The 27,782-nt window shown below is 44.2% G+C and overlaps 2 protein-coding genes across 5 annotated transcripts; one reads left to right on the top strand and one right to left on the bottom strand.

The window, feature by feature from the left end:
• Positions 1-2,984: 2,984 nt before the first annotated feature.
• On the top strand, positions 2,985-14,646 carry LOC134462524 (ras-related protein Rab-5B-like). Of its 4 annotated transcripts, none has more exons than XM_063215601.1 (7): positions 2,985-3,107; positions 4,009-4,093; positions 4,647-4,826; positions 6,889-7,040; positions 7,854-7,976; positions 8,705-8,798; positions 10,946-14,646. In XM_063215601.1, exons 3-7 carry the CDS (start codon positions 4,667-4,669, stop codon positions 11,071-11,073), a joined length of 657 nt encoding a protein of 218 aa, XP_063071671.1. In that variant the 5' UTR covers positions 2,985-3,107; positions 4,009-4,093; positions 4,647-4,666; the 3' UTR covers positions 11,074-14,646. The 4 variants fall into 4 exon arrangements, with proteins under 4 accessions (XP_063071671.1, XP_063071668.1, XP_063071672.1 ...); XM_063215598.1 differs by having other exon boundaries at positions 4,375-4,826; XM_063215599.1 differs by lacking the exon at positions 2,985-3,107 and adding an exon at positions 3,320-3,488 and having other exon boundaries at positions 4,375-4,826.
• On the bottom strand, positions 14,272-27,782 carry si:ch1073-456m8.1 (uncharacterized). The gene is made up of 6 exons (XM_063215597.1): positions 27,572-27,782; positions 26,671-26,751; positions 26,379-26,414; positions 25,906-26,067; positions 23,496-23,579; positions 14,272-18,787 (listed from the first exon to the last, which is right to left on the bottom strand). Exons 1-6 carry the CDS (start codon positions 27,668-27,670, stop codon positions 18,122-18,124), a joined length of 1,128 nt encoding a protein of 375 aa, XP_063071667.1. The 5' UTR covers positions 27,671-27,782; the 3' UTR covers positions 14,272-18,121.

Here is a 27,782-nt window from a genome sequence, read left to right as displayed (position 1 = left end):
CATCATAAACTTTTGGTAGAAGGCTTATGGGAAGCCGTTTTGACTTGAAACAGTATTCTTTATTCAGGCCTAACTCTTCATGAATTGCACGAAAAGCTATTCATAACCCTAGATAACAATACTTTTTTGTTTATTATCCAGAGCTCGTTGACATTGTAAACATTTAAGGCTAGGATTTGTAAAATACACGTTGGTCTATTTAAAAAAAAAATTTTTTTTAAATAGGCTACTTTCCACAATCAGGCTATAATGGGGTATTCATATCTGGGGTATTCATTTGAGTTCATTTGAGGCCTACAATAAAGTAGAAGTACTCTTACATATGTAATTACAACACAAATGTTACTGATATGATGTTACAATGGCTTCCACATTGTAATAATCATAATAATACAAGTGTTATTATAGCAACATCTGAGAGAGTAGCCTATCTACATCTACTTTATATAACTCTGCTATAATGAAACTCAACCCATCACAAACTTCAAGTGTGCCGTGTGACAGTAATAGGCAACATCAACACAAGAAAGCAACCTTTTGACTGGCATGAAGACTGTCATCTTTTCAAGTTTTAGGCCTACAACTTGATTTGCTTTTCAGAGGTCATAAGCCAGCTTGACCAATACGTTTTAGTGTGTAGCCTAAATAAGAAGGATTGAATTAAACACATTTTTGCCTAAACCAGTGGTTCTCTAGCCTGGGTGAATAGCCGACTGTTGAATAAACACCCCCTGGACCGCATAGTAAGTTTCCCAACGCCCCCTTGACCTCATCATAAGTCTCTCAGGCCCCCCTTGACATTATCAATGGGTTAAATAATGAAACAGACCCCAAAATCCCTCCTAAATTATTGTTATTTTAGACTACTATGCACACCCATTGATTGTATATTAGAACTAATAATATATCAATGTGCACACCTGAGCATATATAACATTCAGGATGTGTGGTCTACAGCTAAATCACAAAAAATATTGCACAGCAGGGCTTGACATTGGCACCTTCCGCTACCAACCAACCATATACCGGTAGTGGTAAAACCTGTCTGTGGCTAGTAATCATGCCAGTGTCACTAGCCACTTTGGCAGTTAGGTTAATGTGGTATGATGACAAAGTACCACAATGGCCTTTTGTTTATCATCTTGTGCGTCAGTTGTCTGCATTAGGACTCAAATAGCTCAGTAATTGTCATTTTAACACTTTTGACATAAACAGCCATGGTAAAAAACAAACAAAGATAAATGACCACATGTGGCTTGGAGAAAGGCTGAACGGCTTGTGACTTGAGAAAAATCATTACCACAGTGGCCGTTGGGTGAAAAAGTTAATATCAAGCCCTATTGCACAGGTAACAACGTTGTGGAACTCGGAGTACAATTCACTCTTCTAGTGAAACATGTAACGGAATGAAATGTAAGATGCTTTTCAGCCATCAATCAATGCAAATCATCTGTGAATTTTAATATTTTGTATATGGGACAATCCTGGAATGTGTTTGACCACCTAACTTTTTCCATAATGCTGTACTGGAAATAAGGAAGACTTGGCAGTTGCTCAATGCTACTGAAACCATAGGCTTATTCTTTTATATGGACAGTCATGTGTAAGCGGTTAGGGCGTCAGACTTGTATCTCAAACGTTGCCGGTTCGACTCCAGACCCACCAGGTTGGTGGGGGAAGTAATTAACCAGTGCTCTCCCCTATCCTCCTCCATGACTGAGGTATCCTGAGCATGGTAATGTTCCGCCGCACTGCTCCCTTGAGGCGCCATTTGGGGCTGCCCCCTTGCATGGGTGAGGCATAAATGCAATTTCGTTGTGTGAAGTGTGCAGTGAACACTTGTGTGCTGTGGAGTGGTGTGTCACAATGACAATAGGAGTGGGAGTGTCCCAGTTGGGCTTTCGCTTTCACTTTATTCCATAGGATTAAACATAAGCATGTTGTCGCATCTCAAGGAATGTGCTGTCTATGAATGGAGCTGATACAAAAAATAGAGGATATAGGCCTACCATATAGGCAATCATGGGTGTGCCAGTTTGATTCCCAACACCGTTAGGGTGGAGAGATTGACCCAGCACTCTTCCCTGTCTCATGACTGAGGTACCCTGAGCATACCCCACTGCACTGCTCCCCTCAGGGCGTCAGCTGGGGTGCCTCCTTAAACGGGTGAGACATAAATGTAATGTTGTCATGTGCACTGTGCTAATAGGTCGTTAAGGTGTCACTATAATACCCACCCATGGTAGCTTTAGACAGAGAGACACATTTCTGGGGCATGGCGTCTGTCCGAAGCCATGATCAAATAATGACTGAATGCCAAATATGTCACACAGAACTGGGAATAAAACACCTTCTACAGGGGTGCTACTGAGAGCATCCTGACCAGCAGCCTCTCTGTCTGGCAGGGCAGCTGTCTAGCTGTAGATTAGAAGGTAGTCTACTACAGAGGGTGGTGGTGAGGATGGCAGAAAAGATCATTAGATCACCCCTACCAAACTTCTGTGCTAACCCTGTTAAATTTTTGACAATGAAGTAGTCCCTACACTTGACTTAACTTGAAAGCCACACTAATAATTTACGGTCATGTTTAGTGTACTGTATCAACACGTAGGCCTAGTATTACGTAGAATAACTATCACCCTAAGTGCAAAAAGGCCTACAAAAGTATCATGTTATTACATAGGCCTACTTTGCTACACTGTACCTAATTAATTGAACAGGAACAGTATAGGCCTACTAATGTGAAACCTAAGTTGAAGTTAACCCAAGGCCATGTCTGACCAGACCTATTTCCAGTTGCTGCTTAAAACGGCCCCATAATTAATAATATAATACATATAATTTTTAATAAACACATTGGATAAGTTTTCAGAATTGTACAGTGTGTGTGCTATGAAACTCCGACACGGTAGGTTGCACTGATGCATAGAATTCTACCCTGTCTGACGATTTGCCAAGACTTCATGAGGAGAGGAAGTCCCACTTCCCATTGGGTCAAATAGTTGTCCGTCAGTCACCGCCCAAGACAGTGGAACAAGTAGACAAGTCAACGCAATAGCGTTGAAAGGCGGACAAAGCTGTCAAAAGGAAGAAACACTTGGTGATAGGTAAGTGATAGATAAGTTATTCGGATCATGGTGGGGACATATTGATCCGCGGTCACAGCTGTTTTGTCCCAGATAGCTGAGCGTCCATACTGGGGCGCTGTTCGGGAAACCCGATGTTATGTGATTTCTCTGAGGCTCGGTGGGAGGGGGTGGGGCTCAGTGTTTGGGTGTCAAGGGTGGACAGTAGAGGTGGGGGAAGGGGTGATAAGTATCCTAGTTGTACACTTTTAAAAACTTTGAAGAGATAGTGGTTCATGTTCCTGCCTGGAGTAGGCTACATTGGTCAAGATATGTGTTCAGCTGAATGTTCTTTTGGGTTGTAGAAAGTTTGAGACGTCGGTAGCTGAATGCGAGCTTCAAAACCTTGCAGTGCAGTTGAATGTATGCTAACCAAACACGGATATTTTTAGCCACAATTGCAACATTGTTGCCACTGTTCATTTGTTTCCTTGGTTTTAGCGAGACGGCACTTTGCCATGATGTTGCTTTGCCATTTCTAAACATTATGGAAGAGAACCAAACCCCATATGGTTGTCTGATATTTTGCCAGGGAGTGGTAGGCAGCTAATATTTTCACGTCTTCGTTTGAGTTGAAAGTAAAACATCACTGCCTTATTCATATGGAGTGGATTATTGAAGTGCAGAACAGCGGAGCCTACTTTAAAGAAGCAGTGTGTAATTCTGTCGAAAGAGTATTTAGCTTTTGATTTAAACAACCAATCAAATTACATCCCTCCCTTCTGTGCCCCTCTGACAATGTGATGATTGGATGGAAATATTTATGCCAAGGTTCGACCGACCGTCAAGGCCTTTGTTATTTACAGTGTGTGTGTGTGTGTGTGTGTGTGTGTGTGTGTGTGTGTGTGTGTGTGTGTGTGTGTGTGTGTGTGTGTGTGTGTAGGCCTACACTGAAAGGATTTGTAAGGACACACACTCTACAAAGAAAACAAATCGACTGGACCTAAGTTACAGAATTAGAGAAAGCTGTGAGTATTGCGTCACAGGCGCCTCTGAGTGTGAGTATAAAGCAACACTGCTTGGTTATTGCCTAGTTCTCCAAAATGCAGCTTCCTGCTGGTGGTCCCAGAGGAACTGAAAGGAATTGTCTCGCAGAAGCGTTTACATCAGAGTGCCCGGATCTGATTAATCAGTGCTTCCCTTCAGATCCGGTGACGGAGTGCTATTATTATGATTGAAGCGTTCGAATCGTGGCAATACATCTGTTGTCTTTTTTTTCTTCTGTCCTCTCTTTTGTATTGTCTTGTAGATTTCCATCTTTCATTTGGCAGACGGGACTCATTGTCCTTGAGAGGGGACCTCTGTAACCCCCCAGCGCCCCTCCTCTCCCTCCTTCACTCCACCCGTCTTCTCGTCCCCAGCTGTCACCACACCCTCACTCCTCCTTCTCCTCCTCCTCCTCCTCCTCCTCCTTTTCTCTCGGACCCCCTTTTCCCCAAAAAACTCTGAGAATCAGCCCCGCACAGCCCCACACTCTATCTAACACCACCTCCCATCCCCCATCCATCCCGTTACCTCCAGAGCGAGCCGCAGTAGCCATCATGGCGGCACGTCCAGTTCGGCCCAACGGCCAGTCCGCGGCCAACAAGGTGTGCCAGTTCAAGCTGGTGCTGCTGGGAGAGTCAGCCGTGGGCAAGTCCAGCCTGGTCCTGCGCTTCGTCAAGGGCCAGTTCCAGGAGTTTCAGGAGAGCACCATTGGCGGTATGGATGACACTTCACACTAGACTCACTAGGCCATACAAGACATCTTCTCATGCTGAATAGAATAGAACAGAATAGAATAGAATAAAGTAGAATTGCAAGAGGACCAAGTAGAAAAGGAAGGCCAAAGGCCACATACAGGTGCACAGTTGAGGAGGAAAGGAAAGAAGCAGGACGTAGATCGTGGGCTAATCTCAGGAATGCTGCAGTTGACCACGACAAGTCTGGTTGGTTCTCCAAATCAGCAGTCAGAAACTGCCTGAGGCGTTTTCCTTCTATTTGTGTTCAAGGTTAGCATATTAGCCACATACAGCTGATTCTGCTTATGATCAACATAAGAAGCTCTTATGTTGCTAGTCAATATTAACAGTATGGAAGGAAGTATGTTGCACCTCACTGCACTTTCAACAGACCCGCTAGTGTGCCTGTGACACTTTACCTACAAATAATTTCTGGGAAGCCTTAGTTACCAGTTGACAATAGGCTCATTTATGTGCGTAGTTAATGCTTTGCGCTCGGTGGTTGGTTGTTGCTTCCAATGTCAGGACGGAGGAAGACGACTAAACTGTGCTGGAATGAACACTTAAGTTATGGAATAAAAACATTTGGTAAAAGCCTATTGGACCTCTGTACTGACAGCAAGTGTAGCTGGGCACATGAACATGTTTTCATCAGTCGTTAGATACACAATGAGGACGGCCTCAGGCTGAAACAGATCTGTGTAAAGCTGGCCATGCACTGCAATATTTTCAGTCACCAGTATTCAGCTCCTTCTCACACTGCACGAATGAACTGCAGGGTTTAAAGTTCAGGATCTCATGACTCATGTCCTCACACTATAGGCTACCAACCAAGGGTCACATGCAACCAGAGTGCTCAGACTGTATGACACAAAAGATCACAAGCGCACACCTGAGGTAGAGGCAAGGATGCGCTCAAGAGCGAACCATGCTGCCATGGCAATTTTTACCTTTTTGTGCATGAGTAGTGTGAAATGTAATGTCAAATTGAGTCGTAGCACTGCTTCAACTGTGCGATTAACTTACGAAGAGCGACCAGGATTGCAAACCGTTTCGATTATCTTTCCACTGTATGATTGCTGATGGCAGGCTGTTCGTAAGTTGAAATCGCTTGCCATTACCCATTGTACACTACACAATGCAAGACTCACGATTGACCTCCGATTGTGTCAAAAATCGTCCCGGTTCCCCAAACGTTGTCAAACTCACAAATTGTAGCCAAATCCAAAACTCTCACAGTGAATGCCTGGCATAACCTGGACATGGTACATTAACCCATTCATGTCTGATGTTGCGTTGCGCACATTCAGACTCATGAGATTTGAGACGACTTTATTAACAATCTCTGTTTGTTTGAGATGAATGAACACATTCTAATAAAAGATGAGGGTCTTAGCGTCTAAATGCAACTTAGTGCACATTTTTATGTGCTTCAGAAGCTGAGATATTTAGGTTTTCATAGGCTGAGGGCAACTTTTCTTAAAAAGGGCTCAGGCATTCAGCACCCATTTTTGCAAGTGCCTTAGGCGTCAATGGGTCAAAGCATCGGGAAAAGGCCTTGGGCCGGAATCGAACCTCAGTTCTTGGTGTAATACAGTGTTTTAGACATTTCAGCCACTGGTAAGGCCACATTTAACTTTTTAGTGAAGAGAATAAGCAAGAGATTGTGGTATATCTCATCAATCTTCAGTCCATTTGAGATGGTGTGAGTTATGGAGGCGAAATGGAGATGAGGACAAGCATGCAAATGTCATTATAATTAGCCTCTATTCATAATCTCCAGGCCAACTGCAGTTACTGTGGAGCTTGGCTGAGATACAGTGGATGATGAGATAGATATATTCAGGTCCTGTAATGTTTTCATAAGACAGACTAAAAACCTATTATAAATACGATTAACTGAACTAAGAACGAATACCTCTCTCTCTCTATCCCTCTCCCACTGTGTCACCCGCCTGTCTGTCTGTCTGTCTGTCTGTCTGTCTGTCTGTCTGTCTGTCTGTCTGTCTGTCTGTGGGTGTCCACGTTCATTTTGTTTTCAGCTGCTTTCCTGACCCAGACGGTGTGTCTGGACGACACCACAGTGAAGTTTGAGATCTGGGACACAGCGGGCCAGGAGAGATACCATAGCCTGGCGCCCATGTACTACAGAGGTGCACAGGCTGCCATCGTGGTCTACGACATGACCAACACGGTAAGAAACACCAATACAAACTGACTGCTCATGAGGGCGGTGGAATACTATTGCAACCTTTCTTTTGAAAATTTGTAGTTGATAAACAGCAAAATATTTATCCTGACATCGGTTGTTAATGCGGCCCATTGCAGTAGTGGAGGGCAATAAAATGCTGTAGGAGACTTGATGCTTAATTAACTCGATCTGCACCGAATTACCCCGCATTTGTGTTTTGGAACCCTGGGGTGCGTTTCTCTAATGCATAGTCGTTAGCCAGTTGGCAACTTGGGTAGTTGCCAATGAGAAATTTCATTGAAAACAACGAAGTAGCTATCATATCAAGCAACTATGGTTTCGAAAAATGCACCCCTGATTTGACTGTCTGTTCTATTGCTCTTTCCCAAGGTGTAGGTTGGTATTTTGCCAAGTCCCAACCACAATAGAACAAGACCTATAATAAAGCAGCTTTTCCTAAAGTAGTGCTTTATAATTCAACATCTGTTGTTTATTTGAAGGACTCAAAGGGCATATTTTAAAGGACTTGAAATGTCTTCAATACAGAGTTCACAAATAGTTCTGGGTATGGCTTTTGGTAACATGGCAGTAAATGTGCCACAGAAAGTGAATTGTTGTGAAGTAGCAGATTCTGTACCTCTGTGCTTGAAAAGGTTGAGGATAAGGATTTGTGTAAGGCTATTTTTTCTCCCGATTATTCATCTGAAACCCAAATATCCCCACGTTTTTTGTGAATAGATGTAATTGAATGTGCACTTAGGTAACTTGGATTCACTGTTTGTTACTGTCCTAATGTCGGTTTCACTTCCTCCGCAGGACACATTTGGCCGGGCAAAGACCTGGGTGAGCGAGCTGCAGAGACAGGCAAGTCCCAACATTGTCATTGCCCTGGCTGGAAACAAAGCTGACCTGTCAGCCAACAGAACGGTGGAGTATGAGGTACGACTACAGGAAGCCTCTGGCTGAAAGATGCAAATTTTAAACGACATTGGTAATGCATGCTATTATTCACCTTGAGAAAATATAGCACGTGTCAGCCAACAGAAATGTGGATTATGAGATAGATCTCTACATATACAGTAAGGCTGCCCTCTGAGAGATGAAACATTTGAATGATAATGATTGCTATTCACCTTACAGATTAATAGCATCTAATACAATGCAAATTTCAATTTATGCTTATTAGCTTTTTCCATACAACTTCCAATGCTGAGGTTTTGGCTCAGACAATGACTGTTCTGGGTTTATTCGTTGCATTTTCAATGGCCCGAAAGGAGCAGCCTTCCAGCACTTGTTTTTCTTAGACACGTTGTTCAGTTCAGAAAAGGAAGCATGAATACAGGTGTGTGAGCACTTATGGGGTTCATAAGTTTATAAAATCCCATGAAAAATGTCTGAAATTAGACCCATTGTGACTCTGAAAGCACAGTAAGCACAGCAGTCATCTTAGTATCACCAGGAAATAAGTCTGGAAGGTGTCATTCTGTGTCTAAAAATGGGCCCATGAAAAAAAGCCCCTTGCGCAAGTCTTCCTCTGTGTTCCTTACATTCATATTACCCGGCCGGCGGCCGTGAGTCACTGCAGCTGTGTGTGTGCGCGTGTGTGCGTGTGTGCGCGTGTGCGCGTGTGTGCGTGTGTGTGTGTGTGACTTCCTTCTGATCTGCAGGAGGCTCAGGCCTATGCAGATGACAACAGCCTGCTGTTCATGGAGACTTCAGCCAAGACTGCGATGAACGTCAACGACCTCTTCATGGCCATAGGTAAGTTCCACACAATGAAAATGCTTGTGCAGCCAGGCGCAGCAGAGTTGTTTTGGCGATCCAGTCCAAAAAAATATTTTGCTTCCTCGTTCCGCCTGTGCCGGGTGTTCTGGCAGGGCTTTAGTCTTGCTACCAGAAAGCCAGCTTTTCAGTACAGAGGATATTTTCTTGATATTGAGGAGCTGCCTGTTGCCAAATTATCTTTTCAATGAGCAGCATAATTGCAATACCTACACTGGCCACCATCCTACGCAGTGCACCTTTTAAATTCAGTTCACCCCACTCACTGGTAATAATTTCTCTAATTCTCTCAAACCCTCTGTATGAATGACACTAGTACAAGGGTATGGGAAACCCAGGCCGGAGTTCTGTCCTTTTTTGTTTTGCCCTCTCTGCTGGATTGCAATGCCTTTGTGCAGACACTAGGGGTCAGTGTCACAGAGCAGTTCTGCCATGGAAAGTTTCCAGCACGGTAAAGGGAGGATGGCACAGGTACACAGAGAAGGAATCTTCAAACATTCACATATCATCATTTGGTGTGTATAAATGGACATCTGCCTTAGTTTCTGAAACCTGGGACCATAGACACTGACCATTTTTGTTTTGTTTTTGTTTTGTCATGTGATGCTACTATGGTATTACCATATTATTAGTAAGTGGTCTGTATGATGGCATATTTGTGAGTCAAATTCCCTCTGAAATGAATAAAGAACCAAACACCAGCATTTGAGGTGTTGCTCATGACATTGCCGGCTACGTTTGGACAAGGAACTGTCCATTTTAAAATATAGCTTTTTCAGATATTCAATTTTTAATTTTTCAATTTATCACAATTCATATTCTGAGATTTGTTGTATTCCAAGCTGATTGTGTAATGTGTAGAGCCAGAAAAGAGCTTTCAAACAATACCACAGGCATCTTTTTGTGACTAACACTGACTGATATATTCAAGGCTGAATGTATAGTGTCCTACCCTAACATGTGAACCTTTCCTAGTCTGTTTCTCCCTTAATATTAGTGTCAGATTCAAACCAATGCAGTTCTGGGGTGCTACCTTGCTACTAAAAAGGCACACCAAGTATGATTGAAATCCGGATTGGTCGGGTCCCAAAGTGTCTGATTTCACGTGAAATGACCCAGAAGTGGAAATGAAGATGTCCACCCCCATAAACACATGTATATAACACCATGTATGATAGTACATGAAGTGTTATGGTACTTATAGACTTGCAGTGCTGTACCTAACACAAACCCTAATCCTGTAGTTCAGTGTCAGGACCTAGTATACTATTGTAACCTTGTTACACTGTACTAAATGGTGTAGTAGACGCACTGTAACAGGGGGTATAAAATTAGTTCAACCATTTTCTTTTGGATGGAATCGCTGCAGCAATGGAATCGCTACCATAACCAGCTAAACTTTGTCACTTTCTATTCATAGTTCATCATGTCAGTGAACTTGATGGTACTTCATATGAACTGAACATTAACAATAACTGCTTTATATATTTATTATGACTATGGGAAAGACTGCAGTCTTGACCCACCTTGGGAAATCTAACTGTGCTGCTGCTTCATTCACTTTATAAGGAATGTTTCTTTGACGCAAGCAGGAAAAGTATTGTTTACGTCATCTCTGGAGTAGAACACTCTGCAGATAGCATGCTATGATTGCACTCCTTATCTGACTTCTGGACATTTGTAAAACCTGGTTGCACAGTTACTATGAACATGGAAGTCGGTGTACTTCCTCTCTCAGTATGTTTAGCACAGTGTTGTTTCCACAGCCCACTGAGTAATGTAGAAAACAGTGGCTGGTGCAATCACTATGAGCATAAACATCAGCTTGCAGTGTTTGTGGTGTGTCCCGGCTCTAATGGGGTATTGGGTTTCTACTGAATTGCAGTACAGCCAGAGCTTATGCTCTCTTGTCTTGTGCTCTAAGAAAACAAGTACAATGGGAAACGGTATAATGAATTGCTCGGAAGAAATGCAAGAAAGAAATGGAAAGTAATTTACAGTCACAGATTCATGTGTGTAATATGTACAGTAATGCATGCAATGTAAGAATATATAATACAATGTAATGTAATATAATATAATATGAAAAATCATGATGAACCGCACTGTCTTCCTCTCCTCTTCAGCTAAGAAGCTGCCAAAGAGTGAACCCCAGGCTGGTCCAGGAGGCACAGCGCCGGGTCGACCAGGACGGGGAGTGGACCTACACCAGCCCGCCCAGCCCAGCAGCAGCTCCAAGTGCTGTGGGAACTAGCAAAGGAACGGGGGGAACGGAGGAGAGAAAGGGGGGGAGGGAAGGAGGGAGAGACAGAGGAAACAGGTAGGGTGGGGAGGAGAAGAGAGGAAATGGGAGAGCACAGGAGAGCATGACAGCTCAATGTTAAAGGGATGCAGACAATGAGGTGGAGGTGATAAGAGAAGAGGAAGAAGGCTGAAGAGGTTTTGATGCCAGGGTGACGAACAAAGAAGCAAACAATCAGAGTTATTGTGGGACATTTTTTCATCGTTGATTAACGCTTATAAAAGATCCGCCATCCTTTGGCAACTCTTGCATCTCTTGTCGCCTAATAGCATCTTACTATTGCTTTGTGGCCAACTACCTCTGTCTCTGACCGTTGGCTTATTATAGTTGCTGAGGACTAGGAACTTAACAGAAACCGTTTCTGAAAAAAATGTTCATGAATGTTCACACCTACATATGTTTGCTCGGATGTGTACATTGAGCTAAGACGAATAACTTATTGACCATTCATACATTCGATTAGAATGAAGCACCCTATCAGCAAAACTTGGTGTGACGACGTTAAATGGGTTGAGTAACCTTTCAGTTTTATAGCCTTTTAAATAAGCCCTCCAGGATCTTGTGAGGGTCTGTTGGCCTTGCTGTTGTTACAGGAAATGTTTGAAATTATTCTTGATAATGCAGACATGACTACAATCATAAGTGCTTTCTGATTGTGCTGTGGTTAAAAGAAAAGAAAAAGACACATTTCCATGGAAGGGAGTTCCTTAAACTTGTGTGAATTTGAAACTCATCATGAGGTAGCAAAATCCTGGAAGGCCTCCCTCTGACTCATCAGTTCAGTTTAACCATAGTCAAAGTGAAAACATTTACATGTTCACGTCCTGACCTGACATGACCCATGATATCACATTCAGGAATGGCAGTAGTGACTAGTGACTGTAAAGCGTGCATTCCAATATGCAGACTTGCGTCTTCCACTTTTGATTGTGGCCTCGCACCAGGGAGTAACTATGTTGTGATGACATGACTTACAACAGCATTGTATTCTAATATCTCGCAAAAGCTCAATTGTAAAATAATTTTCTCATTTCCAAACTGAATGGTGAATGAAAAACAGTCCCCCAAAAGTTGTTGTGGCCAGGTGGGACCAGGAGGTGGGGCAAGGCTACAAGCACAAGTGGAGGTCGGGAGTCTGCATATTGGGATGTACACAAAGAGAAAGATGCAGTATCTCCGCAGGTATCAATCAGATTTGAACACATGGACATCTCTGTTAGGCCATGATGACGGCATCATAACATTGGACTTTCAGTTCAAACAATTGAAATGTAGGATGAATATTGTAAAGATGGCAATGCCTCTGTATTTTTGTTTGTTTGTTTTGACCTGACGAGATTATGCCTTAGAACGAATCTTTATGTTTGTAAGTTAAACATGCTTTCAGGTTATTATGGTTATTTACCTTCTCTTGGTCACAGGATGTTTTTCTTTTTCTTTTAGTATCTCTACCTTGCACAGAAACCCTTAACACTTGTCATTTATTCAAGAGCAGTTCTGAAACAGGCCCATTTTTGGGATCATTATCTTGCTTTTGGATCAGCACTCCTTGGAAACACTTCCAAACAAAATGGCCAGATGTCTGAAGTGCAGCCCAGATTCACAGACTTCTTAAAGTGCAGCGATCACTTCATTAGGCAGGGCGGGGGGGTTACGGGACTGCAAGGGGGGAAAGCGAGAATTTAATGAGCCGTGCAACAGAAACAGGATGGCTAAAAGCAGGGCTGGGCTGGGGGAGAAATAGGGCCCGGACACTTTTGGCTTAAAGCCTCCCCCGCCCCTCCCTCATAATTAGCAGTGCAAAACTGACTCATTGGTGGTTTCTGAAAATAGGGGCCCACGGAGGTGCGGGCCGGTATGCCAGATTGCCAGTCCAGCCCTGGCTAAAAGGATGGGAAGCAACAGAAGCATACACAGAAGACACTTAAAGGTCCTTAAATGGCCATTTTACCCCCCTCCATTCCCCTACCCTACCCTACCCTCCCGACCCGGCCACCCCCTCCCCAAAATATATGCTGTATAGCTGAAGCGAATCCAAAGACAGCCGGTTGCCAGGCTCGTTTTGCTTGAGGGAGAGGAGAGTCTTCTGCTTGACTTGACATGGCTGAGGAGAGGAGGGGGAGGGGGAGGTTTAAGGGTGTAATGGTGGTGCCAAGAGGATAGGCCCAGGGTGGCTGAGAGGACTTTGGTGAGAAGGAGAAGGGGAGAGGGAGGTGGAAGTCGGAGAAGGGGAGAGGACTTTGGTGAGAAGAAGGGGAGAGGTGTTGGTGACTTGGTGTCAAGAGGAAAGGCCCTGGGTGGCTGAGGGGACAGGGCAGGATATCATCGAGCCTGGGGGGCACCACCAACACCGTTAAAGGGATTAGTGATAGCTCCGCGCCTCATAGCTCTGACTGCACAGTCCCACGTTGATCCATCAACCGAGAGAGTTGGTGGTGGTAATGGGTGGGCATTGAGACTAACCTCGGCTTAAGCCCCATTATTTCACGCCTGATTCGATTAACCAAGCCCCTTTATATCCGGTCATGTAGGATTTAGTTTGCTACTAAACACTGCAGAGGAAGAGTAGATCTGCTGGAGTGTCTCTGGGTACAGGTGAACTGTATGTCAGCCATCACTGTTATGTTGACACACCAAACCAACCATGGGTCTTTTATGCCTCTTTTCCACTGGCAGTTTTCTGGTAGGCCTACAGCTCGGCACAGCGCGACTCCGCCAACATTTTTTGCTCGATTCAGCTATGTCGTGTCAAATTCAAAAGTGGCGGCCAAGTTGCGCTGTGTCAAGCTGTAGGCCTATCAGAAAACTGCCAGTGGAAAAGAGGCATTAGCGGACTGTGTTTTATTCAGCTTGTCAGCATGGACTCTATTATAACGGTCCAGAGTGTTACAGTATTAGGCAGCGTGGTGGGAATATGAATGATTAAGAGCAACACAGTGTTGGATGTTGTCCCTCTGTTATCACATGCATATAACACATTCATTCTGTAGCATTGAAGATCTCAGAAGCTTGGCATTAAAGCCTATCAATGCATGTTTGCACAAAAAAAATATGGTTTCCATATGTCTTAAGTAATTGGCTAGATTGCAATACCATTCCTGTGATTTTGTTTCTTTTCTAGTTAGTTTATTGCCTTATTTTTTAAAAAAAAAATCTCTTTCCTACTCCTTTGGAACATTTTATGTATGCATATAGCTGCATATTAAACATTGACTATTTAGGCAACAATATTGGCCTATTTCAATGTTACATTATTGTAATGCATATGTACATATGTGATCCTGAGTTAAGAAATAATGAACTAGCTTTTTCCAATATCATGTAAAACAGTATAGCTTGTCTTGTCTAGAAATCATTGAATCTTTTATGATTCAAATGGAGACACTTCTTCCAGGCTGCAAGGATATGGACAATTAAACTTTGTGAATATGCTTGCAAGGTGTATTTAAATGTAATTAAGCACAGATTTATTTTAAACAAATCATACAGTCTTTTATGTTTATAAATAAATTGCCTTTCTTATTACGTGTGTATTTCATTACTGTGTGTGTGTGTTCTGTTGCTAATAACTACACATAACATAGCAACCAGTTACTTGGGCAACATTCAACACTCTACTGTCAACAATTCAGCATACCAGATTAGAATCTTTGAATTTGCACATGGTATAATAGCATGCCACGCGATAACAAAATACATTAGTACTATATAGTCAGTATTGTGCAATATGAAATGATATTGCAATTACATTGAAGGTGAAGGGTCCTATTAATGACCTGACAGCTATAAGAACGCCACATGTTGGTTGGATACAGCCTCCTCTTCCCCCAATATGAGAAAACAAACAAACAAGAGACTTCTTTCCCTTGTGGATTGACTTTTTTAATCATCTGCACAACCACATGCTCACATGGACATATCCATTGGAAGTGAATTGAATTATTATTGGATGAAATAGGCCTATACATCTCACAACACATCATACATATACAGGTGAAATGTAGGGCTATGTCAATTTCTTTCACCGGTTTGTTTTGTAAACTACAACCATGCAGCCTTAGAAAACATCAGCATCGTAAGTTGTGCGACATGTCAAGTGCAAAACCACATGAACTAACAGCATAAAGATAATTTAGCACGGCCCTTACCAGGTTTCTTCAAATTATACAGAAGAAAATGAAAGTAAATAACATTTTCTAATAAAAACGTTTCAATAACTGAAGGTGCAGTGAGCCAAGATGCTATAAAGGGAGATGCCGGACTGCACGTACATACATATCATGCCCACAAGGTGTGGCTACTTAACATCATTCTTAATAATAATAAAAAACTGACTCACTCCACATTACATACAAGCAAACCAGGAGGTGAAATTGGAAGGTGCTTAGTACCACATGAGCCAGTACATGGTATTTTTCCGTTTACATTTCTCTGATAGAGATAGTATTTTGAGTTAAAAATCTTTTATAGACAGTGGACTGTAGATAAGACAGTTACTTATAAGACACCATAACAAGAACAAATAACGTTCTTAAAGTTAAAAAAAAACCTACAATTTTGGGGGGCCTAGGAAGTAAAACACTTAAAACAGAAAATGTAAAGATACATCAGATATTAACCAAACAATGAACTTCAACACAAACGCTTAAGATCCATAACCAAAATGACTTCATTAATTCCTAATAATAAGGGGTTAAAAGGTTTTTAATAAAAGCGACACTGTCCTGCAATGTCTATTTTTAAACAATGTGAGGTCGGGCTGCCTCTCCCAAATAGGTAGAGCTGTTCCCACAGCGGCACTCAACGCAAACAAAACCTCAAGGACACCTCTGATTAACCTGTAACGCGCCTAGGGCTGGACTGGGGGAGGAATTGGGCCCGGGCACTTTGGCTTAAAGGGGTCCCTCATAATTAGTGGCGCAGAACTGACTCACCAGTGGGCCTCGCCTCAAAATATCTGAGACACACTTTTCCTTCTTAGTGGTATGCAGACATTACCTTGGATACCGTGGCTATTGATAAATCAAAAAGATTTGCTGTCTCGGTCAAAGATGCAACAGTTACACACATACCAAGAATTTCTCATTTTTGTACTCTGATACGTCACCCATAAGGTTGTGTGCATTGCAGAATTTTGAGCAAAACTGTGCTCTTACCCTGCTAATTGAACCTTCACACTTCACTGGTGCAATGTGCAATTAATGAAGATTGGCCAACAGGCTGGTCCACTTGAGCCATTAAACTTCCCACACTAAAATGACAGGTGTCTCAGATATTTTGTACAATCCCTGTATATATTTTTGCATTTCTGAAAAAAGGGGCCCACAAGGGTGCAGGGCCCACCGGGAAATGCCCGGTATGCCAGATGGCCAGTCCAGCCTGGCATGCGCTCATGAGTCATGGCTAATCGTGTTTCTAACCAAACAACTGGAATGTACAGTACTTCACTTCTCACTCATTTGCCAAAGCCAAGCCAGAGCAATGCAGACCTTAACTTTACCCACTGAGGCACACACACCTTGTGCTGCTTCAATAAAGTTCATATTTCTCTTTTTTGTAAGTAGTATTTCAATTTGAAATGTTGTCAGAAGGCACTATGTTCCCTTTTTGGAGATCCCCAATAATGGTGTGTCAAAGGAGTTAAATGTAGTTGAACATTGTGTTTGTGGGGCTATGTCTACCCTTACTTTCAATAAACTGATAATGGCAATAAGGAGTATTACTAACTAATCAGAGTATTACTCACAAATAAAATCCTACTAATTGCTGAGATCAATGTTATATCTCTGTGTCCTTCATGTCGCCCCAGTGTTTAAAATGACTTCAGTATTGTGTATTATTTCTACCGTGTACACTGACACAGCAATGATCTCTGTGGACATTAACATACTTTGTTAAAAGATTAAAGTGTAGTCTAGACATAGAGCTAGCCGTACAGTGTGTGTGTGTGTGTGTGTGTGTGTGTAGCCAGTGTTATATTTCAGGGACTATCCACCACGGCCAAACAAATCTGTTGGCATCACACCCTCACAATATCCGATGACCCTGGGAGGTGCCCGCTCCGCCAAGGAAACCACAGAGAGAGAGAGAGAGAGAGAGAGAGAGAGAGAGAGAGAGAGAGAGAGAGAGAGAGAGAGAGAAAGAGGGACTGACTAAGCAGGACTGTGAGAGGAAGAGCAGCAGCCAAACAATGTTGTGCCGAGAGAGAGAGAGAGAGAGAGAGACAGACAGATAGACGCACGCACGCACACACACACACACACACACACACACACACACACACACACACACACACACACACACACACACACACACACACACACACACACACACACACACACACACACACACACACACACACAAGACAGACAGAAAAAAATCAAACAGAGAGAGAGAGTGTGGTGGAGCCTCAGCCAAAGAACACCAGCCCGTGCTCAGCCCAGAACATTCCATTTTTGGTTGATTACAACACAGGGCGACGCAAAAACACATACGTACACACGCTTTGTTGACTCAAGTCCTCCTGAGGCAGGAGGGGGGCTGGTGTGCGTGTGTGTGCGTGCGTGTGTGTGTGAGGAGGGGTGGGGGTGGAGAGTAAAAGCATTCCAAGGTCAGCTGTTAATTATTGAGACTGAGCGAGATGTTACCGTGGCCGAGAGAGCTGAGGCAACGATTGCAGATCTCACGGCTGTGTTTGTTTCCCAACAGGCCCCCCAGCTGACAAAGTCAAGCAGGACAGAAAATACCGATCTGAGGGCCACAGAGGTTGTGCAAGATGTAAGAACATTTTGAATGTGTAGCAGTCGTCTGTTAGTAGCAGGAATGTCTTCTACGCCGTCCTTCTTCTAACATCAGCTGAAGTAACCCAGTGTGCGCCGGCCTGAGTGAGTTCATAGAGAGCTGATCTAATAGTATATTATGCTTGATAACATTAAATCTCAGATCAGTAGATCGTGGCACATTGGGATGGGCGAGTAGGCGATCACAGAACCTGCCGAGGTTAAGACACAACACAGGAGTCGTTGGGCTTGGGGCTCCCCGTGTCGCCCGTCTTGGGGCTGCCTCCGTCCTCCTCTGCCTCCTGGCCCTCCTCGTCCGCCGCCTCCTCCCCGTCGAGGAAGCCTGCGTCGGGGGACATGTCTGGCGTGGAGGCCCCCGGCAGCTGCTCCTGGAGCTCCGACTGCGCGTCCTCGTAACCGCTGCTCTCGTCGTTGTCGTCCGCGTCCTCTCCCGCCTGCTTGCCGCTGCCCTGCCCCCGGAACACCCCCTCCTGCGCCGGGTGTTCAGACAGCTCCAGCGAGGGGCTTTGGCCGATGCTCTTCACCATCCTGGTGAGCTTGGCCAGGGGGCCTTCGCTGGGGGAGCCTGGAGGGTTTTTCACCTGCTCAGGCTCCTGGTCCACCGATGTGCCCAAGGGAGCGTTCTGAAGCCAGGCAGGAGCCGTCTGGCCACTGGGAGCTGGGATTTCACCAACAGGGGTGCTGTCCAATCGCACCAGGGTGAACGGCGCCTCTGTCTGAGTCTCGTTAGTTGTTGTTGTTGGCGGTGGTGAGGATGATGATGGTGGTGGTGATGTTTGTGTGTCTTCCGTCGCCTCGGTCGCCGTCTCTTGTGTGCCGTCTCTAACGAGAGTGTAGACGGGGACCGCAGGGATGCTGTTTCTCTCCTGGCGGCAGCAAGAGGAGGACAAAAAACAACACACTCATTATGGTATCTGTCTCATTATCTATCTAGGCCGTGTTAACGTTAACTCTAACATGGGTACAGGGTGACACATGTAGCAGTCAGTCATCAACACATGCAAGAGCAGCTGTTAACGTGGCAGAAACAATATGTTCCCTACTGAACGTGCAGGGTTGTGCACATTTGTTTGCTGGTCATTAATGGCACCATAGTATACTGCCTATGCTGTACCGTACGTAAAGGTGTAAAACAAGCCTAATCAATGCTGCCGGGAATTTTAAATCAAAGCTGTATCAGGATAGTCCTTTGGTGAGTGCAGTGAGTACTTTCATGGGGAGTCACCAGTAAAATAAACTGTATTGTTACAATCATGTTTTTCAGAAACATCATTAAATATATTGGGGATTTAGGAAAATTTCAATTTTTAAGTTAACTAGAAATGCACTCAGAGAGTGCAGACCTCCGCCAAGGAAGCTGTTTGATAGAACATTTGACTATGTTATACCCTATTTTTATTTTAAGTCTTTCTGCCTTCTTTTTGTGGAGTTAGAAACTGGACTGTCAAAATTCGCTCAGTCCCGCAATTCAATGTGCGGTCACAAGGGGCATTTAGGTTTGTAGATTAGCAATGAAGAGGAATCTTTTTTTTTTTAAATCCTGATCACCACCGAAATGTAATCACTAGTTCATTTGATAATTTCCAACAACTCCACAAAGTTTTATCCAAATCCGTTCATGTGTATTTGAGTTATCCTGCTGACAAACAAATAAACAGACAGACAGACAAACCAACGCAACCAAAAACATAACATCCATGGCGGAGGTTTGTTGCAGAATCATCGACTCTGTTTGTTCCTCTTTGTAAAATTTCATTATGAGCACAGAGCACGGACGGGGAGATTCTTGGGAAACATAAAAACCTGCTGATCAGCATTTCCTCTGCCATCTGTGAACACATGTGCACACTGCACTGCACAGCACTACTGGGGGATGGCCGGACCAAGTCAGCTGCTCAGCCAGAAGTGTTCAATGATGTGCAATACTCAATGTGGCACAACTGATACAATCATGATGTGGGTGAAACACATTGCAAGAGCACCACACACACGCACGCACGCACGCACGCACGCACACACACACACACACACACACACACACACACACACACACACACACACACACACACACACACACACACACAGACAGACACACATTTTCAAAAAATAATGCTAGTTCACTACAAGTATATATAGGGTAAGTGTTATAAATAATGCAGGTCTCGTGAATTATTAATAAAATTCAGCTTGGGCCTGGTGTGTGTGTGTGTGTGTGTGTGTGTGTGTGTGTGTGTGTGTGTGTGTGTGTGTGTGTGTGTGTGTGTGTGTGTGTGTGTGTGTGTGTGTGTGTGTTCGTGTGTGTGTTCGTGTGTGTGTGTGTGTGTGTGTGTGTGTGTGTGTGTGTTCGTGTGTGTGTGTGTGTGGGTGGTAGTAGCTCAGAGGTGCAGCTTCCAAATGCAGTTTAACAATCCCGTGGCTGTCCACATACAACAAGGATTCCCACCAAACAGATGTGAAATTTAAAGATTATGATGGGGATTCTTATGCCCACCTCTACAGTAACCATTAAAGTGGATCAGTTTCACCTCTCTGAATTATACTTGGTAGTGTACATATAACCACAGGCTTTATGAGGTTTCTGCACATGATAATACACATTCTCATTTAGGCCTGCTCAATTTATAATTTACTGTAGATAGGGTGTGCAGAAATCCATAAAACCATTCTCTTTCCGCTATCTAAGATCAAGTGATTTGTGGTTGTGGTTGCGCCTGCATGTGATTTCTCAAGACAGAGTGTATCTGCTGTCTCTCATGTGACCTTACGTTGATCAGATCTGTCTGTCCAGACTTCTAATATGCATCCTCATTGACTGACTTCTTGTCCTTGTTTAAGAATACTCAGCAAGGCAAGCCATTGCACACACACTCACAAATCTTTTGCTGTTGACTGCCGAAAAGAAACACCACCTTCAAACCTGCTTAGTGCTTTGAAAGGAGCCTATGCGTTCTGTAAGCCTTTCTGTTTAAATGTTGATGTGGGTGGCTGAGGTAAGAGTGCCTCGCATCTTCTCCTAACTGCAAGTGCGACCAATTGCATCATGCTGCACAGCTAACAGATAAATAATAATTATATAATAACCATTAACCAATATTGGTTTCATTAGGTACGCACAGCAGATGTTGCTTTCTCCCCAAAAAGAACAAACCAACTAATCAAAACTACCATCAAAGACCACCATCTCCCCTTACATTCGCTCATCAATAATAGTTCCTCTCTAACAGATCTACCACGTTAGTGCATTTTTCCAAACAGTTGAGCTCTCTGCTGACCTCTCCCATTGGCTACATTCCCATCAGCTTGCATTTGTTGTATAGCATAGCCTGTTTAATGGGCTGTACTGTAGCATTGTAAATTCGACACATCTTTCCTAACTTTTGAGAGCAGTTGCGGTCCATGTAAATCATCTGGGGCCTCTTTATCTTTGCTTCAACTATTTCAGTCCAGTTCCCCTTTTTCGAATGTCATATGTGCACATAATAACACAACAGCACAAGCATGGGCTTGCCTCGGGCCACGGATCTGGACAGGATATCAAGCAAGAACCAGCATTTCCTGATTCAACTCCTCCACCACACAGTGTCTCTATGACTCCTCTACAGTCAATAGCAGGCTAGCTGGGGAGCCAGCCAGTTGAACAAATACCATACAACTATACATGGGTTCTACATTTTTGTTTTCTCCTGACTGCGCGAAACTAACTGCGCACAACTCAACTGATTGTTGGAAACCTCTGTCGGTCAAAAAAATTGCTCACTTGGTTGGCTGCCAGTGTCTTGCCCCTCCTCATAACACCATGTTTATTAACAAAAAAATCCATCTATATTCAACGCATCTGTAACAGACAGGCACACTCACACTCACAAGCCAGATTCACTCTGCTATCTAAACCTACTAGTTGACATTGTGGTCTTGAATAACAAATAGAAAGCTTGACCACCAAGCTTAACATAGTACATGTTTGGTGCATTTCTTTTATCTTGACAGATCCTGGAAACCTACCAGCCACTCAACCACAACCTCCTCTACAGTAAGAGGCCTTGGTAAATACACACAAGATAAGGTATTAACTGTTCAGTGAGAGGGGTTTTGCGCAGGAGACATAAGCCCACCAGAACGCTTCAAACAAACCGACCCGACTGCACCAGGTTTTATTCCCAAATATGGCCTTAGCTTGAACTGGTAATATATACAAAGTGTGGGAGTGCTTAAAACCCCTGCCCTGCCTGCTCTGATGCAGGGACTGTAACTCACAACTCCCAAGTGTGGTGGTGTGTGTTGTGTGTGAGGTGGACTTTTGGTTTGCAGCACTTTTTATTTTTAGCCGTAGCTGAACTGAGCGTACTTGCACTTTTTTCTCTCTCACTCCCTTTCATCATCTCCCCTTTCTTCTCTCTCTCTCTGTCTCTGTCTCTGTCTCTCTCTCTGTCTCTGTCTCTCTCTCTCTCTCTCAATTTAGAAAGTCAACAATGGCCGTTTTGAACCACTGCAAGAGTTTGTGGGGTTCCAATTGTTGTTTGGCCGCAACATAGCAAAACATTCTGTAACAGACCTCTGAAAATGTTTGCTGCCGTTTGGTAGGCATGTTCGATCAGTTATCCAATTGGCAACGATGCTTTCTCTGACAGAACAAAGGATCCCCCCTCTCGGCTGGCATTGGCTTAACACAACAGGGTGTTCAGCACACATTGTTTCTAGTGCATTTCAAGCATCCTCTTCAACACGGCCAGTGATGTTTCTAATATGGAAGTGAAGTTAGTTTTTGAAGAACCATGAAAATCCAACTCAATTTACATGATTCCCTCTGTCTTCGTCTCGTCTTCCGACTACCCCCTCCTATACCTATGTGTACACCTGTAATGCAGCACAACTATATTTAAGTATGAATACCCGGCAGGCAGAGCCAGGGGACTAGTCTTCTTTTGGCAACACTGTGCTCATTTTAGCTTCTTTATTTGGGAGGGCAGTGGCACCCTTCCTCCCTTGCCTTGCTGTGTCCTCCACGCCTCACCTCGCCTCGCCGCTGCCAGCCCCAAAACACAGTGTTACACAACAAGCAGGCAGGCATGCAGAAACAAGTCGTTTAGAGTAGGCTCCCTCCCTCCCCATAGCCCACAAACCAGGAAGCTACATACTGCCTCAACATCCCCAATCATTATGTAATCTGAAGTGAAGTGCACCCCTCCTCTTGCCTGGCCTCGCCTTACTTACGACTCTCTCTCTCACAAACACACAGACACACACACCCTCTCTTGCTCTCTCTCACACATGCAGTTTGTACCATACACAACACAACCTCTCTCTCTCTCTCTCTCTTGTTCTCTCACACTCACACTCTCTCTGACACACACCTACTGTACATTGTACATACAGCATACAACACGACTCCCTCTCTCATGTACACACACACACAGCTGTTGTTCTCTCACGCACCAAGATACAGCATGCTGTAGAACACAAACTCTCTCACACACACACATGCACAAACACACCTTTGCTCTTACTCACACATACACACACACACATACATACACTCCAAAACACACACACACACACACAAGCACTGCCTCCTACCTCTTTGAGGCGCTCCACCTCCTGCATTAATGAGCTGACCATGTCCTCCAGCTTTCGTCTCGCCTCCCGCTCCCGATCCAACTCCTACGGACGAAGAGAATAGCAGTCACTTAGAGAGAGAGAGAGAGAGAGAGAGAGAGAGAGAGAGAGAGAGAGAGAGGGAGGATTGAATTGGAAGAGAGAAACACAGCAAAAGAAAGCAAGAGAGAGAGAAAGAGAGAGAAATGATTGAATTGGAAGAGAGAGACAGAACGAAAGAAAGAGAGAGAGAGAGACAGAGACTGACAGAGAGTGAGACAGACACATACTAGGAGACAGACACACACTAGGAGACAGACCGAGGAGGGGGCAGTGAACTATGGCGTAAAGAATGAGCATTTATGTCGAGGCCGAGAGAGCTGTGCGGTGGTGTGGCCATTGTGCAAGTCCATTACAATCAACGTGTTCACTCAAGCTACAATGGCCTACTATCGTCGCCCGCACTGTAAAGAGAGCAGGGAGTCCTGAACACTGTTGTAAGGCACAATAGTAACTGACTTCCACTGTGTATGTCGTTCAGCTAAACCTCAGTCACAGCATTGATTTTAATCACTGGTACATTAAGTTTCGTAGGCCGTTAATGCACGCTGTACCTCCAGTGGCACGCTGTAATAGTCATTGAGAAGTTAACTGCCATACTACAATACTATGACATAACACAGGACTTTTAGTAATGCATTACGACTTGGTCATCGTCATTCTGGTAACAGCAAATTTATTGCGAGGACAATTTATAGTGGGTGTCTTCACTTTGCTTGTGTAAAAACTTGAGAAAGGCCATACGGGCCAAAACGTTGTTTTCTAAATAATGTGCAGCACGATGGACAAGAGTGTGCAGTATCTTCTTTTCAAAAACTGATCTTGCACCCGCTACCTGTACCTCGAAACCTCTGGTGTGCGTTGGTTTCCTCCTTTAACAGCAAATTTATAACACAGTGTCTTAACAGGTTAAGTTGAAAGAGAGACAACAGCCAAGCCAGGAGCCGCCCATAACGACTACTCAACACACTCAATCAATCAATGGCGGCGCCTTCCAGAGATTCACTGCAACTCTGGAATATCTGGTTACAGACGGGCTTGGCTGGAGGCTATCTGGCAAGGCAACACTAGCCTGATTATCATCGACTTTCAAGTCTCTTCGAGACTTGGTCTGACCATGACCATAACAATTATCGTTTCCCAAATGGCATGGTTGACCCGCCTCCCTATGTTTGCTACTGGTTGAAGAAAATCAGAAACTATATTTACATTGCTCTTTGCCTGACTAGAAGCTGAAGGTGTTGTGTCACTAGGAGGAGGGTGTGGTCTGGCTAAAGCAACACGCCTTGTGGAGGCAATGAGGTTACAATGACATCACCACCATCAGCACTACCATCACCTCAGTAACACATGGAATTCATTTTAAACGGGGGAAAGAGGGGACATGTCCACCACCCCCAACTCCCCAACACACACATGCACACACTTTCAACCGGCAGTTTTGTAATTACTGACCAAAGACAATGTTATAAGTGATATCACACTGGTCACACATTCATGGCTGAAGTTCTCTTAAGCAACGCCTTTCATCCCTGCATTACTCCAGGAACATTAATCAATAAGCGTGCCCTGTACCTAAGTAACTGTAAATAGCTTCAGGTGGTAAAAGTGTCTGCTACGTGTAATGTAATGATGTACGCTGTATATTACATGTATTAGATGGAGCCTCTGAAATCTAAAGCTAAATGAAGCTATATAAACCACCTCAGCTGGACAATCACAAGAACACCTCCTACTGATTGTGATCTAGGCCCCCTAGTGCTTGTTATTTATTGATTTCTACTTCCCCTTCAATTGAGTTGCTACCAATTACCACTAAAATGGCTATCTGGCAGTAAAGGTCTGCGATGTCTATGTCTTATCTAAAATGCCACCATCATCCTCACATCATGCTGGTGTGTCCTGTGACTATCTGTGGGCCTTGGCCAGCATACTCCCCCTCCAAAAAACTCCCATTGTCATTGAGGCACAGCACTTCACAGCACACAAGTGAATACTGCACACAACGAAATTCCATTTATGCCTCACCCGTACGAGGGGGCAGCCCTCAATGTCACCCCAAGGGAGCAGTGCAGCGGGACGGTACCATGCTCAAGCTACCTCAGTCATGGAGGAGGATGGGGGAGAACACTGGTTAATTACTCCCTCCACCAACCTGGTGGGTCAGGAGTCGAACTGGCAACCTTTGGGCTACAAGTCTGACACCCTAACCGCTTACCCATGACTGCATCTCCTCAGCCCCCTCCAGAGCGACACCCCCCCCCCCCCCTCCAACCTGAAACGCTTATCTAAAATGTTCTCCTCCTCCTCCTCCTCCTCCTCCTCCACGTACCATGCTGGTGTCCTGCTGCTCCCGGTGGGCCTCGGCCAGCATCTCCTCAGCGGTCAACAAAGCATCCTGCAGGACGTCCACCTGGAACAGCAGCGTCTCGCGCTGGACCTCCATCTCGCGCAGCTCCAGAAGCATATTGTCATAGTTGGCCTGCAGCTCCACCTATGCAGTCAGAGAGAGAGGAAGAGGAAGAGGGAGAGAGAGAGAGAGAGAGAGAGAGAGAGAGAGAGAGAGAGAGAGAGAGAGAGAGAGAGAGGATGCAGGTGCACAGACAAACAGACGACAAGTAAACCGTCAGACAGGCAGACAGCCATGTTGAGATCCCAAGGGAATGTGACACAATATTTTTATCATTTCTTTTTCATTCATACACTCAGCACTACGTTGGAAAGTGTCTTCAAAATTCTTTGATTGAACCGCAGCAAACACAGGGTTATAAAATGTTAATGATTTCAGATGAGCGTAAGAATTACCATGTCAGGGATACCAGCAAGCGAATCATCTCCACTCTGCCAAGAAACAAAAGTCATGCAATGTAAAAGACAGTTAAAAGCACAAGCACTATTTGTCAATTGTAGTAGTACAAATCCACTTGAATGGAATGTGGTTTCATTTGCCTGTCACTGTTGTTTACCATTCCCACCATTTACTGGACAGCACTTCTCATAGAACAGACAGGACTGGATATGTGCCAGAGATGCTAACACAATCGGGCAAGAGAGTGCAAAGTGCGCTGATGTTTTGGATGCATGTCGACTGTTTTACCTGGCTGAGACATCTTTCTCCTCTTTTAAGTGAGCCATATCGGCTATCACTGCGGGTCAGTCGTTTGGTGGTCTCCTCTGCCTAGGGAAATGTGAACAAAAAGCTTTCGTTAAAAACAGAAATAGGTCCACAGTGAGCTAACCCAATTCAGTGGCTGCTGACACTGACCAGAAAATAGGCCGCAACCGACCACTGTTCCAGGGCATTTGTGTTAGTAGGACCTGAGCGTACAGCTTGCAATATTTTTCTGTCTGTTCCAGTGTGTGGATAAGCAACCAGACTCTCTTCTGCATACACAAAACTATAGCGCCACACGTTCGCTTTCTATGTTTGATTGCTGCCACTAATCACACCACGCATAAATAACCGTTTCCGGGGAGATAGTCACATCTAAAACCACTTAATATTCTGCACCGAGCACAACACATACAATAGGAGCGGGATGGGGCGCAATTTCTGTAAGGAGTTTCAATTCCACCAGGAACAATGTATCATATGTCCCAGTCCCACGCTCGATTACATCATGTTGTTACAGTGGATAGGAGCAATATTGTAACAATGTCGTCACCACTGCTAGAAAATCACTTCCTTTTCGAAAAACGTCTTCTGTGGTTGATGTAGGTCTGACTTTAGTTTGGCAAATGACTAAATGGCCCAGACTTCGTGTGATACGTTGGTCAGACAAGTGGTGCGTCCTGGCAACAACAAAAATCACGACAAGCTACCCAAAACAGCACTGTCAACAATAATCACCTTAACAAAAGATTAGATGCCCTTCCGGACACCGTGGACCAGTTACATATTCATATTACGATACGATCGAAACAAAACAGACTAGGTCTTGGTCAAAACAAAAGGCACATCTCCACCACCAGTGAGTGAGTGAAGCGCTAGAATCTACCTCCTTTATTATGTGTCGTATGGATTCATCTTCGCTCATTCCTCGCGAAAGTGTTCTTTTCCGTTGTGTCCCATTCCTCTCCAAGCTTCCGCAGTGCATTGTTGATCTCTTAAAATGTTTGGTTCAAATCTCGAATTGAGGTGGACAGCTTGAGATCGTGAGAGAACCAGCGCGCACCGCGTTCTCCGTCTATTGATGTCTTGTTTGGGAA

The sequence above is a fragment of the Engraulis encrasicolus genome, chromosome 14 (genome assembly GCF_034702125.1).
Source record: "Engraulis encrasicolus isolate BLACKSEA-1 chromosome 14, IST_EnEncr_1.0, whole genome shotgun sequence".
NCBI lineage: Eukaryota > Metazoa > Chordata > Actinopteri > Clupeiformes > Engraulidae > Engraulis > Engraulis encrasicolus.
The sequence above is the reverse complement of the archived record's forward strand: the minus strand, read 5'-3'. Positions and strand labels throughout refer to the sequence as shown.